We start from the raw sequence: 16,102 nt of genomic DNA on the forward strand, positions 1-16,102 counted from the left end.
TTATACAGGCTTTCCGCAGTTAGTGCAGCTGGCATTTTCATTTGTCTCATTAGATCAAAGTAGCTAAGAATATGGAGAGAAATGAAGAGGCCAAATTCTCAATTTTGCTCCTTACAGGGGCCTCACTAGGGTAGAATGTGTCCATAAACTTCTCAAATAAAGAATAAATGATGTAAATGTGGTTTGTTCATGAACACTACTAAATATTTCAACTTAGAACTGACATGGCTTCAACAACACTGCATACAGATATTTACATGAAGCATTGGTTTGCAGGGACCACCTTTTGTATTCTGTGTTTGTACAGTACACAGTCAGGTCCTGGTCTCTGACTAGGGCTCCTAAGCACTATGCTAATACAAATAAATAATAATAGGAAAAACAATGCACCAGAAATATAACTGCATTCCTGTGTCTTTTAAATTGGAAGAGTGTCATTAATGATCTAGCCTTAATGTAACATAGTGCATAGGAGAGTAACACATTGATTACACTGTTTTTAATTCCTTATTCATATTTCTGTCCTCCTCAGCCAGATGTTAAACTCTAACAGCAAAACAATATGTTGAGCTCTTCTCTGTTACGAGAGTGTAAGATGCTGCTGAAATAACATATTTTATTGTTGCTCATAGTGATAGGAACTGTTGGCATGCAAAACTGTTAAATTATTTTCTGAAACTTTCCTCTTTTCACTTTTTTGGTGTTAGAGGATTATGCAGCCATAGATTACTATGTTGTTGCAATTAAGGCCCTTTTCCCTGTCTAAGCTTCTTCACCCAATTGACCCATGGTGCAATTCCATTTTCTTTAGTCATCCACTGTTTGTCCTTTATGTGCAGAGATGTGAGCATGTGGCGGAGATATGAGCATGTTGTCCAGAGTAATATCACACTGATTCCTTGAGTTTTCTCTTTCCTAAGTTTTTACAGAGTAGGTTGAAGATTCTTTGTGAGATTAGACTGCTACTAGCTCATGCCCCTCAACCTTAGCATCTGAGTTAATCTAAAGAATAAAATGGCACACTTCATTTATAACTTTTTTTTTCCACCCAAGGACTCTCATGATGACTTTTTTTTTTAGGCTTCTAGCCACAACCCAAAGAACAACAGAAAGACTAGAAACATGTCTGTGATCCTGTCTGTAGTGACCAAGTTAAGGTTTCAGATTTTGCACTGGGGATCCAAAGCCTCAGTATGCTGGTAATCAGAGTACTGAGTATAAACAAGGTGGGGAAAGTAGTAAAGTAAATTCTGGACTTGGTTCAGTTTAATGCTGCACGATGCAAAAAGAAATAAGGGGGAAAATAAAAAACACGCATTATTGCAGCGAACACTAAAATGATTTTTTTGGGGTCAGCATATTTCCGATGACCTTAGTTCTGATGCTGTAATCTCATTTTTCATGCGTATCTTGTTGTGTTTTTCCCCTAGTCAGATTTTCTTTGTGTTTAATCATTCTGCCAAATAATTTTGATGTAGACAGTGAAGCATATTTTGTGATAAAATATCTGACTTGCTGCTCTTCCCTTGCAGGTCCAATCCAAATATTTGTTTTACTGGTGCACTGCAGAATTCACAGCAAACAAACTTCAGTTCTTGAATCCATTGGGATTTAATAGATGCCTTATTGGCTTTAGGGGCAGGAGCCTAAAGATCACAAACCTATAATTTTAAAACATTGCTCTGTGGAGTCATTTTGTTCACATCCTTTCCCTTTTGAGAGTCTTAATGGGTTTAATGTTTTTCCTGTATTTTGCATTTGGCTTATACAAACAGAAGTAACCCATCTTTTGCAAGAGACTGCTGAAACAGACAAGCCGTGTTATCATTCTCATTGGTCTGTTCATGTATATCAGAGACCTTCTTAGATCTGCAGGTTAGCAGAATTGTCACCTGTTGTGCTTTGAAACAGAGATGAGTTTGAGATTGCATAGGTTCTCGCTACTTAAAATCCTGGGATGAAATTTGGCCTGACTGGGAATTTTGCCATTCTCTTCAATGGGGGCCATGATTTCACCCCTATAGTCTTGACATTTCATCTCTTCTGCATGAAGAGAGTATTTCCTGTTGCAGGAACTCTGTAACTCCACGCAATTCACTCTGCTGGAAAAGTGGGATTTTAGTGCACCAGCACCATATTCCCTCCCTGTTTTTTATTTTGGGGGGCCAAGCAAAATAAAGTGCAGGCTTCAGTTGGCCCTGGATATGATTCTCAGACAGTACCCAACATATGGGCAAATCATTTTTTTTTCTCAGTATTGAAATGAAAGCACCTCTTTCTGTTGGGAGACCAACCCAGTTACCTTGTGCATATAGCCTTTGCTTGCAACATGTAATGTGCCAACATGAGACGACTAATAGTACAGAACATACCCTCTATATTAGGATATCACTTCCATTGCTTTGCAGAGTGAAAGGGTTTTTTTGGTTTTTGTTCCAAAACTCTGAATTATGCCACCACTAACCCACAGTAAACAAAATACCAAAAGCAGCCATCTAAACCAAGGAAAAGATTGTAGAAAAGGTACAGACTTTCAGGCTAATATGGTTTAGGTTTAACTTTGATTTGTCTGGCATCAGTTGTACATTTCTTAAAGCAGACTGTTATTGTTTCAATAGAGTGATTCCTTCCCCTGGTGTAAAAATTGTTGTATCTCTTTTTAGAGACAAGAAGCAATTTTTAGCTCTCTTAGAGTCTGGCTTAGAGATTCAATCTTTTAATGCCCGAAATGTGCGTGGCTGTGCAGGCTCAAAGACCTTTCACTGGACTCCAGTGAATTTTCTTCTTCAAATCTGACCTGTGTTTGAAGAATATGAGGAGGCTCTTTAAAAGTTTCTCATTTTTCTTGTGTGTAGTCCTAAGGCTCTGTGAAGTTTAGCAGCTGAGAACATCATTTAGGAAATATCCCTGTCCAAGAGGTAAAAAAAAACCTAACTCTCTCTCTTTCAGAGGTGGAAGAGCTGGGTCTGCTTTTGTCGACAAAGGCAGCTGTTCAGGGTTTGTGCTGCTGTCTATACTGGGGAGTTCTCTGTCAGTATACTTTAAAAGTTGCTACAATGTTTCCTTGGGAAGACGCAGAAAAGACAGATGGCTTTTGTACAGTGATGAATGAGATGGACCTTTTGATGTCCAATAAGAACGTGAACAGCAGTGTTTCAAGTGACCTCTATAGTAAAAGAAGCAAAAATAGGAGCAGAACTAGATGTGAGGAGGCTTTATATTTAACATTAATTATATGTAGCCCTGTTATGAAATATGATTGACTGATTACTTACTTCCCCAAATGCCTTCTCTTTTGTAGACCGACAGAAACTCCATTGATCTGGTCCCAAAAAAAAAAAAAAAAAATCAAAGAATGTTAAACATGGATGTAAACTATGGGTTCTTTCCACAATCTTTGTCTAAATATTTTGTTACATAAAAATTTAACTCGTAAGAGGGAAAAACCAGGCAAACTTCAGCCTAGGAAAAGAACATGAAAATGGGTACATAAGATTTGCGCCTCATTTAAGCAACAATTTATTAATTTTAATAACAGAGCCATTAGCAGAGATCTGGACTCAAAAAAACCTACAGGTTTGATTGTAACTGTATCCTAGAAGACATGTTCTGGGGGGGGACTTTGTTTTGGTTTTTTTAAAGTTTTTTGCTAATAGAATAGTAGTATTCAAACAAAACAAAAAAATATTAGGAAGATTAATGCTTTTTTTAAAACTGCACCAGGCATTGGCCTGTGCTGCAATCCCTGCATGTGATAAGACCTGTTTAATTTTGTCAAATTATTTAAATTTAACTATTTTAAAAAGCTTCACAGATGCGCCGAGTGCACCTTAATAACCATCAAACTTCACCACCACCCACTAACGGTAAATACTAATATACAAATAAACTCTGCCAGCCATCAGCATTAAATAATGAAATGGAGAGAATTTTCCACAGCCAGCCAGTACATGAAGAAGCAGCCCCTTATTTCTGTTTTTCCCCACCCACACCTTCTCCAGTCCTATCCAGGAGCATCCCCTCATCCTTTTCCCAACCCTCCTGCAAAGTTAATGGCTTTTGCAAAGTGCCAAAAAAATGTTAAGTTAAATTATTTTGGACCAAAGAGAATTAGTGATTCTCAGTCCACCAACACATAACCTCTTGCCTAGGCATGGGAGGGTCTATTAGTGTCTCTACTGTGGAGCTTCTCACCAGTGTGGGAGTTTGAGAATATTTCCCTATTAAGGAGATGTAAGCAAAAGTGAAGTTTAGGTAAGGGCTGGCTGTCAGGGAAAGAACCACTAGAGCACACCCCAGCTACTGCGTTCAAGTCCTTACTTTAATTTAATTTTTTTTTCAGCATGGGAAAATGGTCTTAGGTTTTATTATATTTGCTAATCAGAAAGTCTTCAGTGAGACCATTTACAGCAATTTACCTGTCTTGGAAGCCCACCTGCTTGCTGACAGGTTGTGGTTTCATCAATGTACTGTAGTTTTAATCAGTATCCAAACTTCTTTTTGAGATGCTGCACTTGTGGAAGAGATTCCAGGTCAGGTTCTACCTAAATGACAATGACATGAAAACCCAGCATCTAGTGGCTGTTTTTTCCTGCTCCAAGTGTATGTTAGTGTGAGCTTTTGCATAAATCGCAGCACTAAGGCAGTATTCATTTGCTTGTAAATGGGTAATGCTCTTATGTGGAAAAGGGATTGTTTTTTAAAACAGTTGGAGACACATCTTGACTGGTTGCTAACTTGGCATTGACCTATTACTTGTTTACTTATTTATTGCTATTGCAGTAGTGTCTAGGAGCCCCAGGCATGGACCAGGACCCCCTTCTGCTAGGTATTGTAAAAACAGACTCTGCCCAAAAGAGCTTACAAACAAGAGATGACAGGTATAAACAGACAGGAGTAGAAAGAAACAATGAGACAGCACTGACTGTTCTGTGAGCAGTCTGATGGGCAGTGGTCTCATCTTGCCAGCTCCCTATCCATTGTCAATATTGTTGTAAGCATTATGACAAAGGAGAGATTTGCAGTAGGACAACGAGGTGGCTTTGCAGATGTGTCTGGGGATCTCCTCCCAGGCACAAAGGGCACTAACATGTTCTAGCATTTGGAAAGTTGCTGCTGCCTTTTTAAAATGCTGGTTCGAAAGCAGTATTGAATTAAATCAGTCACAGAGCTGCTCCTCATTATTTGTTTTGTCATCTACTCCGGGTCTAGCCCAGCAGATGTTTGCAGGGGGGTGGGCATGACTCCAAAGAACTTTGAGAGTAATTTAGCAGCCTCGGGAGCCACTCTTTTGCTTTAACACCGTTGTAAGGTCAAAACTCTCAATTGGTCAACTGGGGCCTTCTGTCAAAGGAGACTTTCCTTAAACCAGCAGATTTATTCTCTAGGTGACTAGCTCTGTCCTGCTCTGTCCAAATGCAAGACAAATTGCATAAATGTAAAAAACTCATGCGTTCAGGAAAACCAGACTAAAATGAGAGGTGCTGTGATGTGGTTTACATTTCCTACGTGTTTAGTTCATGTCAAGATACTTGTGAGATAATCTGGGACTATAGAAAGAAACAGGAATATTCTTGTGGAAGCACAACCACTGGATATGTAAGTCTCAACTGTCTGTTTCTTTTCATTTAATTGATATGTGCACATGAGTTCTCCAAAAAGCATTAAGCTGTAACATGTTATGATTTTGATGACCCGTTCTTTCTGACCAGTATAAGCAGGATGGAAATTGCTAACGGCCTTTAGCGAACTACAGTAGCTGAAAATGTGGAACGGTCTGTGTCACATTGCTTTCCACTATGAAATTGCAATGAAAAGATTTATCTAAACACAAGTTCCCTTACTAAGATCACAAGTCTTAGGAGCTACTGCAGAGGGTCGCCCAGAACTTGGAATTGCAGGCCAAGGAGATGGTTGAGCAGGGGGACCCCATGGTGGACATTTTGAGCCCCAAAGGTCCATCTAGAATAGCGCTCCCGCTCATTAAGACCATCCAATCGAATTATAAGACTATATGGCAGACCCCGGCCTCCAGCACTCCAACGACCAAAGGTGCGGAGCGCAAATACTTTGCCCTGTCAAAGGCCTAAGAATTCTTGTTCTGCCACCTAAGTCCATGCTCCCGGGTGGTCTCGGCGGTGAACGAAAGGGAACGCCATGGAGAACAGGCCCTGGCCCTTGAGGCCAAGGAGGCAAAACGCCTGGACCTTTTTGGCAGAAAGGTGAACTCGTTAGGGGGCCTTCAGTTGAGGATTGCTAACCAGCAGGCCATCCTCAACAGGCATAAGTTTAACTCCTGGGTGGCGGTGGGGAAGTTTAAGGACAACCTCCCACAAAATTCCCAACAGGAGTTTACGGCCCTGGTGGACAAGGGCAAGGCAGAAGCCAAGACCTCTCTCCAGGCCTTCCTGGATTCAGCAGGCGTGGCAGCCAAAACAATCGTGTCGGGGGTGGTCAGGAGGTGCTCAGCGTGGCTTCAGGAGTCAGGCCTGCCGCCTAAAGTCTAGAATACACTTCAGGACCTACCCTTGGAAGGGTCCAGGCTCTTTTCGGACCAGACAGACGCGAGGCTGCATAGCCTCAAGGACTCGAGGGCTACACTTAAGTTGCTGGGCATGCACACCCCAGTAACGCAGAGGAAGCCCTTTAAGCCGCAGCCTCCCCGTCAGCGCCAGTACCAGCCTCATCATAGGCATGAGCCTTACCGTAGGTGAGGCAGGGATAATAGGTGACGGCGCAACAACAATAATAACAATAATGCGCCAGGCCAGAACCAAAGTCAGCACAAATCCCAGCCGGGCACCAAGCCAGGCTTTTGAAGGTGCGCTCGGGGACAGCGTACCAGACCAGTCACTGAATCCGTCCCTTTGTTTCTGGAACCGCCTGTCCCATTTCTCCCATGTGTGGTCCAGCGTTACGTCGGACCGTTGGGTCTTATGCACGGTGCTGAACGGGTACTCGCTGCAGTTCTCTCCCTCCCACCCCCCTTCCCCGTCCCTCTTCAGGGACTCCTCTCATGAGCATTTCCTAGAGAAGGAGGTTCACTCACTGCTAGAGGCGGGGGCGGTAGAGGCGGTGCCGCATGGCCTAAAGGGGAAAGGTTTCTACTCCCAGTACTTCCTCATACTCGAGGCCAATGGGGGGCCTTCGTCCCATTTTAGACCTGCGAGTGCTCAACAAGTTCCTGGTCAAGGCCTGGTTCTGCATGGTCTCTCTGGGCACCATCATCCCTTTCCTGGATCCGGGGGGCTGGTACGCTGCCCTTGACATGAAGGACGTGAACTTTCATATTGCCATCCACCCAGCACATCGGCGATCCCTGCGCTTTACCGTGGGCCAAGAACATTACCAGTTTGCGGTTCTCCCATTCGGTCTAGCCGCAGCCCCACAGGTGTTCACGAAATGCATGGCGGTGGTGGCGGCCTTCTTACGGAGGCAGAGCATCCAGGGTTACCCGTACCTCGACAACTGGCTCCTGGCGGGCCGATCCGAAGCAGAAGTGCGGGGCAACATGGAGGTGGCCCTGAGATAGTTCCGCAAGCTGGGGCTCCTGGTCAACGTCCCCAAGTCCACTCTCGTACCCACACAGAGAGTGGAATTCATAAGGGCGGTCCTGGACACGGTGCAGGCCAGGGCAAGCCTTCCAGTTTCCCAATTCCGGGCTATCCAGCAAGCGGTGGCCTCCCTGCGCCAGTTTCCAACAACAACGGCCAGGTGCTGCCTGTGGCTGCTGGACCACATGGCAGCATGCACGCACATGGTCAGGCATGCCAGACTGAGGCTTAGGACTCTGAAGGCGTGGCTCGCTTGGGTGTACCGCACAGGCAGGGATCCCCTGGACTTGACAGCCCCAAGAGACGTGCTGGACTTCCTGCTGTGGTGGCAGTCCCAGCCTGTGGTTTGGAAAGGCATCCCCTTTGCTGCCTCACAACCGGACCTGATGCTGGTGACAGATGCATCAGACCGTGGATGCGGGGCTCACCTGGGGGACCTCAGGTCTTGTGGTCCGGAGCAGAGCGGTCGCTCCATATCAATGTGAAGGAGGTCAGGGCAGTTCGTCTAGCCTGCCAGACCTTTCATGCCACTCTGAGTGGTCACAGCAAGACAGTTCTGACAGACAACACTACTGCCATGTTTTATATAAACAAGCAGGGTGGGGCCCGTTCCTCGCCGCTCTGTTGCAAGGCTCTCCTCTGGGACTTTTGTATAGCCTATGCCATTCACCTTGAGGCGTTGTATCTCCTGGGGGTGCGAAACGATCTGGCGAACTACCTCAACAGGTCTTATTGCATGCACGAGTGGTTTGCCACCAGGGTCAACGCCCAGTGCCCGCGGTTCTGCTCATTCCAGGGCCACAGCCTGGGCTCAGTCGCAGATGCGTTTGTGATCCTGTGGGGAGAGGGCTTGATGCATGCCTTTCTCCCGCTCCCCTTGATACAACAAGGTCCTGCTCAAGGTACACGGGGACAGAGTGGCGGTGGTCCTCATCGCCCCAACATGGCCCCACCAGCACTGGTACACACCACTCCTAGAGCTGTTGGTGGAGGCCCCGGTAGTCCTGCCCCTTCACCGGGATCTATTCATGCAGGACAGCGGGCAGCTTCTCCACCCTGACCTGCAATCACTACACCTGACGGCGTGGAAGCTCTGTGGCTAAACGCCTTGGAAAGCCAATGTTCCCTTTCTGTGCAGCAGATTCTGCTTGGCAGTGGGAAGCCCTCTACCAGGGCTACCTATATGGCCAAATGGAAAATGTTCTTATGTTGGTGTGAGCCCCGACAGATGCAGCCATGCCAGGCACCGGTGCAAGCCATCCTAGAGTATCTCCTGCACCTCAAGCAGCAGGGGCTGGCCCCGTCCTCACTCAGAGTGCACCTGGCGGCCATCTCCTCCTTCCATCCAGGGTTTTCGGGGGGGCTCGGTGTTTTCCCACCCAGTGGTGGGAAGTTTCCTTAAAGGATTGGAGAGGATGTTTCCAATTCCAATTAAAGTATTGTGAGGATGCCCCCCACTCCCTCCCTTGGAACCTTAACTTGGTCCTCTCTAAGCTCATGGGATTTCCTTTCGAGGCCCTCGCTACCTACTCCCTCCTCTACCTTTCCTAGAAGATGGCATTTCTGGTGGCCATTACCTCGGCCAGAAGGGTGTCTGAGCTGAGGGCTCTCACCTCTGAGCCACTGTATACAGTATTTCACAAGGATAAGGTGCAGCTCCGACCGCACCCCAAGTTCCTCTCTAAGGTGGTCTTGCAGTTCCATTTGGGCCAGGACATTTGTCTGCCGGTGTTTTTTCCAAAACCCCATACGGACTCAAGTCACCGCAGCCTACACACCCTGAATGTCTGTCGTGCGCTGGCATTCTATTTGGAGCGCACCAAGCCCTTTCGTAAATCCGCGCAGCTGTTTGTGGCCGTAGCCAAGAGGATGAAAGGCCTCCGAGTGTCGGCACAGCAGATCTTGTCTTGCAGCCGGGTGTGCTATGAGCTCACAGGTGTTCCAGCCCTGGCGGTCACAGCCCACTCAACTGGGGCACAAGTGACTTCCACGGCTTTCCTGGCACAGGTCCTGTCCAGGAGATCTGCAGAGCAGCCACCTGGTCCTTGGTGCACACCTTCACAACCCACTACGCAGTCAACCAACAGGCCAGTGAGGACACGGCAGTTGGCAGAGCGGTCCTCCAATCAGTTGTTCTGTGACTCCTACCCTCCTCCAGAGGTAAGCTTGTGATTCACGTAATGTGGAATGGACGTGAACAAGCACCACCCACCCTCCTACCCCCTGTCGGAGTCGCTGGCAAGAAGGAACCGGAGGGGGTCGGGAGGCAGGGGTATATATGCACGGCGCAGTGGCACCACTTAGGGGCCCCCCCACCAGCCCAACGGGAGCCACTAAGGGAAAAAGTGTCCGAAGCTCGTGCACGTGGCGCACACACACCTAATGTGGAATGGACGTGAACAACACATCTCGAAGAACAACAGTTACGAGAAGATAAGTAACTGTTTAGGTTTAGGTGCAGAACTTTTCTGAAGAGCTGTACTGCTAATCTCAAAGACAGCATAGCCTTGGATGGAGCCTGAAGTCCAATGTACTGTTTTTCTTGTCTAGCACAGTATTATTGTTCTTTTAGGATGAGATTTTAGAAGAAGCTGAAGGGGGTTAGGTGCTCAACTCCACTGAATTTTGGGCTTCATGAGATGCTGTCTTTTAGGTAAATAGTAAAATATGTAAGGACATGAGTAGTCCCATTGACTTCAGTGGGAATACTTATGTCCTTGAGTACCTTACTGAAGTGGGGCCTAAATGCAGAAAACTTGCTTTCCCAAAATCTCCTTCGGACCAGTTTTATTCAGTAGACACCTTTTATGTATAGATTTCATTGGCAGGCTTTTTTGTGTAGACTGAGTCTAAGTGGAAGGATAAATGGAACTTCTTGTCTAGAACTATAGACTTCTTATCACTGTTCTACTACCAGACTTCTCACATCTTGCTCTTGAAATAGTGATTATAGGAAAGCTTTTAATTGTGTTGCATGGGGACAAGTGAGCAGTGTCATAAATCACGAGGGCCTGTTAGTCCATTCTGCTTGATTTGACAAGGACATTAGAAGGGTGGGCTGTTTTTTGCTGGATCATTAGAAATTAGTCTCATAAACAAGAATTAAAACATAATTTTTCTTAGCTTACTGTAGTCTCGTCTCTATATCAGAAATGCCTGTCTACGCAGGTATTGGAAATGCATTGCTTTGTGTTACATATGACCTGTCCAGTTTTTCTTCTAATTATCTTGTTCCCACTTGGGGCAGCAAGGAAAGACACAAGAGCATACAAACCGTATTGTAGCTTGTGACTTAAAATTTTCTCATGCAAGCAGAATCTATATATGCAGGAGGATATAAAAGTCTTGTGAAGTGTGTATCCCATAGAGTGTTGCTTGACTAGAGACAGATGCCTATGTTATCAGCAAGCAAGTGGAGATGATGTTTGACTGCCCTGGTGGGGTTTTTTTTTTTTTCTGTTTTTTTTTTTTTTTCACCATGCTCTTTTCCTGCCACAACTCATACTATTAAGCCTCTCTATTATCTCTCTCCAGGTTTTAGAGGTCTCTGTATGTAGCAGCCTGCATCACCTCTTTTACTGCCCTCTTTAGAGGCAGGGATTATATTGGCACTTTTTCTCCTTGTGATTGTTCCCCCCCATAATGCTTTATGGAAATAAGTTTATGAATGTATATATGACATAACTAGAATGTTTTATGTTACATATGCCATGTAACATATCTCTGTAAAGGTTATGATCTACTGAATCTATTAATCCTATTTGTATGCATGTATCCTTTTTTGTATTTGAAGTTATAAATATTGGCTGTGTACTGGCTTGATTTTTAAGTAGCCTTTGTAAAGCATTTGGTCAGCTTCTTTAGAAAAGAATTTGCAAGTTAAGTGCCCAATCAAGAAGCACTTAACAGACCATGGATCTTGAAAGGCTCCAATCCACATAAGAAGTCTACATGAGGACATTCAAGGTAGCATGTGAGCAATGGCTACTGCTTGTAAAAACTGAGTCATGCATGGACATGTGACTTGCTCATGTGACTCCAAAACTTGGAGCTGGACTTTTCATAGGAGAGAGGAGGGGGTTTCCATCCACAAGAGAGAGTCTATTTAAGCCCGTGGGAGACCACTCCATTTTGTCTTCAGCTGGCTAAAGAGAGAGCCTCTCCACTCCCAGGGATACCTGAAAGAAATCCCCTAGCTACCACCTGAGCTGGAACAAGGGCTGTCCCAGGGGAAAGGATTGTGCCCAGAATGTAAAAATGTTTGAAGCTAATGAAGTTTGTCCTGCATCAGGTTACAGTAGAGATGACACCCTTTCTCCCGAATGTCTCCACTGAGTTTCTACAGGGCACTGGATTTATTCAACAGCTGGGAAATGTGTAAACAAATTGGAGCTGTTTGAGCAGATTCCCATTCTGCTGTCCTCCCTTTTCTTCCCCCCCTCCCAGCTAACAACCCATCCCACCCCACTCCACCCCACCCCTCAGCAATCTGAAAGATTACATGGAGAATAGCTTTCAGAATATTGTATTGATCTTTCGTGTTTGCCGCTGCAATATTGTACCTATGTGAGAAAACACATTTTGTGACTCATCTTGCAAATGACCACCTGAAAAAAATGAATATTTTGTGTCCATTTAGCGTTTAAAGAGTTAATGGAAACCACCTTTTAAAAACCTACATTAAAACCAAATCATCTCAAGGAAAAAAACTGAGAATTGTAACACTGTCATTCCTTAAATGTTGGCTGCAGAGTCCATCCAGGGTAAAAAAGCAAGGCTGCCACATGTTGGTAATAAAGACAAGGGAGGTTTGCATGATGAATTTCAGTGTGACATACGCAAAATAACCTGCTTGTTTCAAAGCACAGTGATACTTAGTTTTGGAAGTTGTTGAATATCTTATTTCCATTCCAAATTAATACTTAAAACTTAAACAAGTGGGTATCTTGGATTTTAGTACAATTTTTCCACAATTAACATTCCTACAGACTTACTGTGATTTTTCTGTTGAACTAATGACTCTTTCCCCCCCCCCCCTTTTTAGGGTGTCAAGCCAGCAAGTTTTGAGAAAGTTACTGATCCTGAAATTAAGGAGATAATTGGGGAGTGTATTTGCAAAAATAAAGAGGAAAGGTTTGTTTCAAATGGCCAAGTTTTGTATGAAAATTTATTTTTATGTTTAGATTTATTAAAGTTTCTCTGGGTGTTCATTGTATAGGAGAAAGTACACAATGCTGTACACCATATGACTACTTCCACCACCACCACCAGCAAAGATCAAGATGATAAAATAAACCCAACCCTCCCTGCTCTTTATTAACTAAGGTCAAAAATGACCGTTCTGATCTCATGTGACCTCCAGCCTAACACATTCCATAAAATTTCATCCAGCAGTTTCTGCAATGAGCACAATAATTTATGGTGGAACTAGAGGATGTCTTTCTAAAAAAGACATCCAGTCTTGCTTTAAATACTTCATGTGATGGCGAATCCACCGCACACCTTGATAAGTTGTTCCAGTGAGTATTTAGACTCTCTGTTTAAAAAAACAAACCACACCTTATTTGAATTTGTCTAGCTTCAGAGTCCAGTTTCAGGTCAGACTAGGTGATCACAGTGGTCCCTTCTGGCCTTATAATCTATGAATCCTATAGACCAGAACTGTCTCCTTGATGAGGGGGCCCCCTCTCACCTGTGTCATATTGAATCACAGATTTGTAAGCAGTCTTGGGAAGGAACTGCATTTCTGTTTCCCTCTGCTCCTTTGGAGCACTTGGTGCATAAATGAATAATGCTGAAGCTCTGCCAAATAGCAAATGTCGAATTCCCAAGGATTCCTAAAAATACTAGACATACTACTTCTATCTACTAAGAATACAAATTTCTTATGGCTGCATGCAAAGCATGCTGTTGGTGTTAGTCTTGCCTTTATAGGGCCTTTCTATTTATGTTGTTAAATACTTAATTGAAAGTGTTTAAATTATGCAGTATTTGATATTCATTTTGGACATCATCTGTTCCAGATATGAAATTAAAGACTTATTAAGCCATGCCTTTTTTGCTGAAGATACTGGGGTAAGAGTGGAACTTGCAGAAGAAGACCATGGTAGGAAATCCTCTATTGCCTTAAGACTCTGGGTAGAAGATCCTAAGAAACTGAAAGGAAAACCCAAAGATAATGGAGCCATTGAGTTTACTTTTGATCTGGAGAAGGAAACTCCTGATGATGTTGCACAAGAAATGGTAAAATAAACTTCTCCTGACAAAAATATGTATATAAGTAGTACATAAATCTCAAAGGACAGCAGGAGCAAATCTGGTAAAGTAAATTCCACTCAAAATGGTCAGGCTATCTCATTTAAATAGGATGACATTGGTTTTAGAATGAATGCTGGAAGAAAACTCAAGTAGTAAAAGAGGGAAAACTAATAATCTGGTAAAACATGTTGTTTAATCCCAGGAAGAGACAAAAGAAAACTATATAACCCATCTCTATCTGTTTTATATCTTCAGAGTTGATTGGAGACTTGCTTAAATCAAGGATAATTTCAGACTACAAGTGGACTTGTTTGGAAGAGTTCAAAATTGCAAACAAAAACTGAAATACATTTTCCATTATGCTTTTCACAAACACCTTTTCCATCTTTTCGAAAAGCTCTTCTGGCATTGAAAAATTACGAAGAATTTAGATAAGAAAAGTCCTCTATAAAGAGGCATTGAGCTGATAAAATTAAGCAGGTAGCTGATATCAAAGTATAGTATAAAGAGTGATGGAAGAGGAGGGTGTTTTTTTAATAGTGGTGGATATATCTAACTTAATTAATTTTTTATATCTTCCTTTGTAAAATGTTCTGGGCTTTGTTTTAGAAAACTTTTAACTTCTACTGTCACTATGTTGTTCTTAAAAAGTAATATTATTCTGGAGCATACTTTAATGCAATTGATTTTTTTCCCTATCAAAAGTTTACTTTTAGATAAGATTGACGAGACCAAGAAAGTTGCTAACAAATGTGATCTGAAGTTAGACCAGTTAAATAGATGCACGTGAAGGGAAACTGTTAGAAAGTATGAAGTGGCTGTGGCTGTGGTTCTTGGCCAACGTATAGTATAAAGCTGCGTAGGGGGAAACAATCTTAAATTAATAATAAATATGTATCCTAATCATAACAGTATCTTAAAACTAAAGCAACTTTTTTTCTTGGACGAAAACATGGAAATAATTAAAAGTATGAGCTGTTTATCTCATTTCATAACAGGTTCAGAGGAGCAGATGGTAAAACACATTTATGTATTGGTTCATGAAAACAGGATGAGCAAAGAACACTTCATCTGGACTCTAAATTACTTTTTTTTTCCCCTGTGGGATTTTATTTAGTGACAGTATCACCATCAGTTCTGTTCTGCCAAGAAGGCAACGATTCTCATAGTGTAATTTTTGCTTAGCTTTCACTTCTATCCATAATTTAGCATTCCCAAATACATTGAAGGAAGAAAGTTGGCCTGCTCTATCTTCCTAACTCTGACTTGAAATTGCTATGTAATGTTTCATGCAATACATTGTGACACAACTCACCTTATTCACATTTGCCATGTGATAGTTACCACGTTTTTGTAACCATATTTAAACATTTATGAAAATGGTTGACACTTAAAGTTCTGCAACTTACTTGTACTACCTATGCAAAACTTCTTTTAAGAGGGAAGGTGGTTTTATTTTGTTTAGGCTGAATTACCCACAAAGGGTCACCTCCAAATTACTATATCATCTTTCCCTCCTCCAGACTGTATAAAAATAGCCTGTTTTATTCAAAATGATTAACAGATTTATATAAACACTATCTGCTCCTAAGCCATTTTTTAAAAAAGGAACGTGTATTCCTGAAGAAAGTGGCTTTTTTGACAATTCTAAATTGTTGGCAAATGCAGAAACGCTTTGCTTTGCCAATGTGTTTTGCTGTCGATGCTTGTGGAGAAGATAGTGTTGGGCACATGAAATTTGATGATAGTTAAGAGGTTTCAAAATTCATGAAGTTAAGTAACAAACCCATTTAAAGAATCCATGTAGGCAAAGAAGGAAAGATCTGAAATAAGGCACGTTCACAAGTGGGCTGACAACCTGTGGTTACATTTCACAAATGGTGGTATTGGAAGAAATCGTGCCTTTATTATAAGTTTAGCATTCTTTATATGAAAGCGTGAAGTAGGAACGAATATAATTTTAGAACTTGTTAACATGGCAGATTTTCAGTTCTCTTCCCGTCTGGACTTGAATAGAAGAATTGACTTTACTTTTTGCCATAGAAGGCTCTGTGAGCTTATGTGACTCATCACCCGAGCACATTGTTAATTAGCTCCCCAAAAGCTCCTATTTTCACCACAAGGTTTTTACAAGTAGCACTTTCTACGTCCGTAGTCCAGGGACATCAATTTATGGGCTGGGAGTCCATCAGAATGTCTGCAAGTGCCTAACTGTACACGGCACCTTTCTGCAGCTATCCTCCATTCTGTGTTGTCCCTTTTTTCACACACGCAGCAAAAAAGTAAACTGC

At 42.9% G+C, this 16,102-nt stretch overlaps 1 protein-coding gene across 22 annotated transcripts in view; it reads left to right on the top strand.

Annotated features, from left to right (window-relative positions):
* The window catches only part of WNK2 (WNK lysine deficient protein kinase 2), a 172,678-nt gene that overhangs the window by 70,544 nt on the left and 86,032 nt on the right, over nt 1-16,102 (top strand). For all 22 annotated transcript variants that reach the window (XR_012159824.2, XM_073351600.2, XM_073351601.2 and 19 more), the window contains 2 exons: nt 12,598-12,686; nt 13,577-13,796. Coding sequence is in view for 21 of the 22 variants with exons in the window: in XM_073351600.2 (XP_073207701.1) it covers nt 12,598-12,686; nt 13,577-13,796 (309 nt within the window). In the remaining variant the exon portion in view is untranslated. The remainder of the gene's footprint in view (nt 1-12,597; nt 12,687-13,576; nt 13,797-16,102) is intronic.

Source organism: Lepidochelys kempii, chromosome 7 (assembly GCF_965140285.1).
Source record: "Lepidochelys kempii isolate rLepKem1 chromosome 7, rLepKem1.hap1, whole genome shotgun sequence".
NCBI classification, from domain to species: Eukaryota; Metazoa; Chordata; order Testudines; family Cheloniidae; genus Lepidochelys; species Lepidochelys kempii.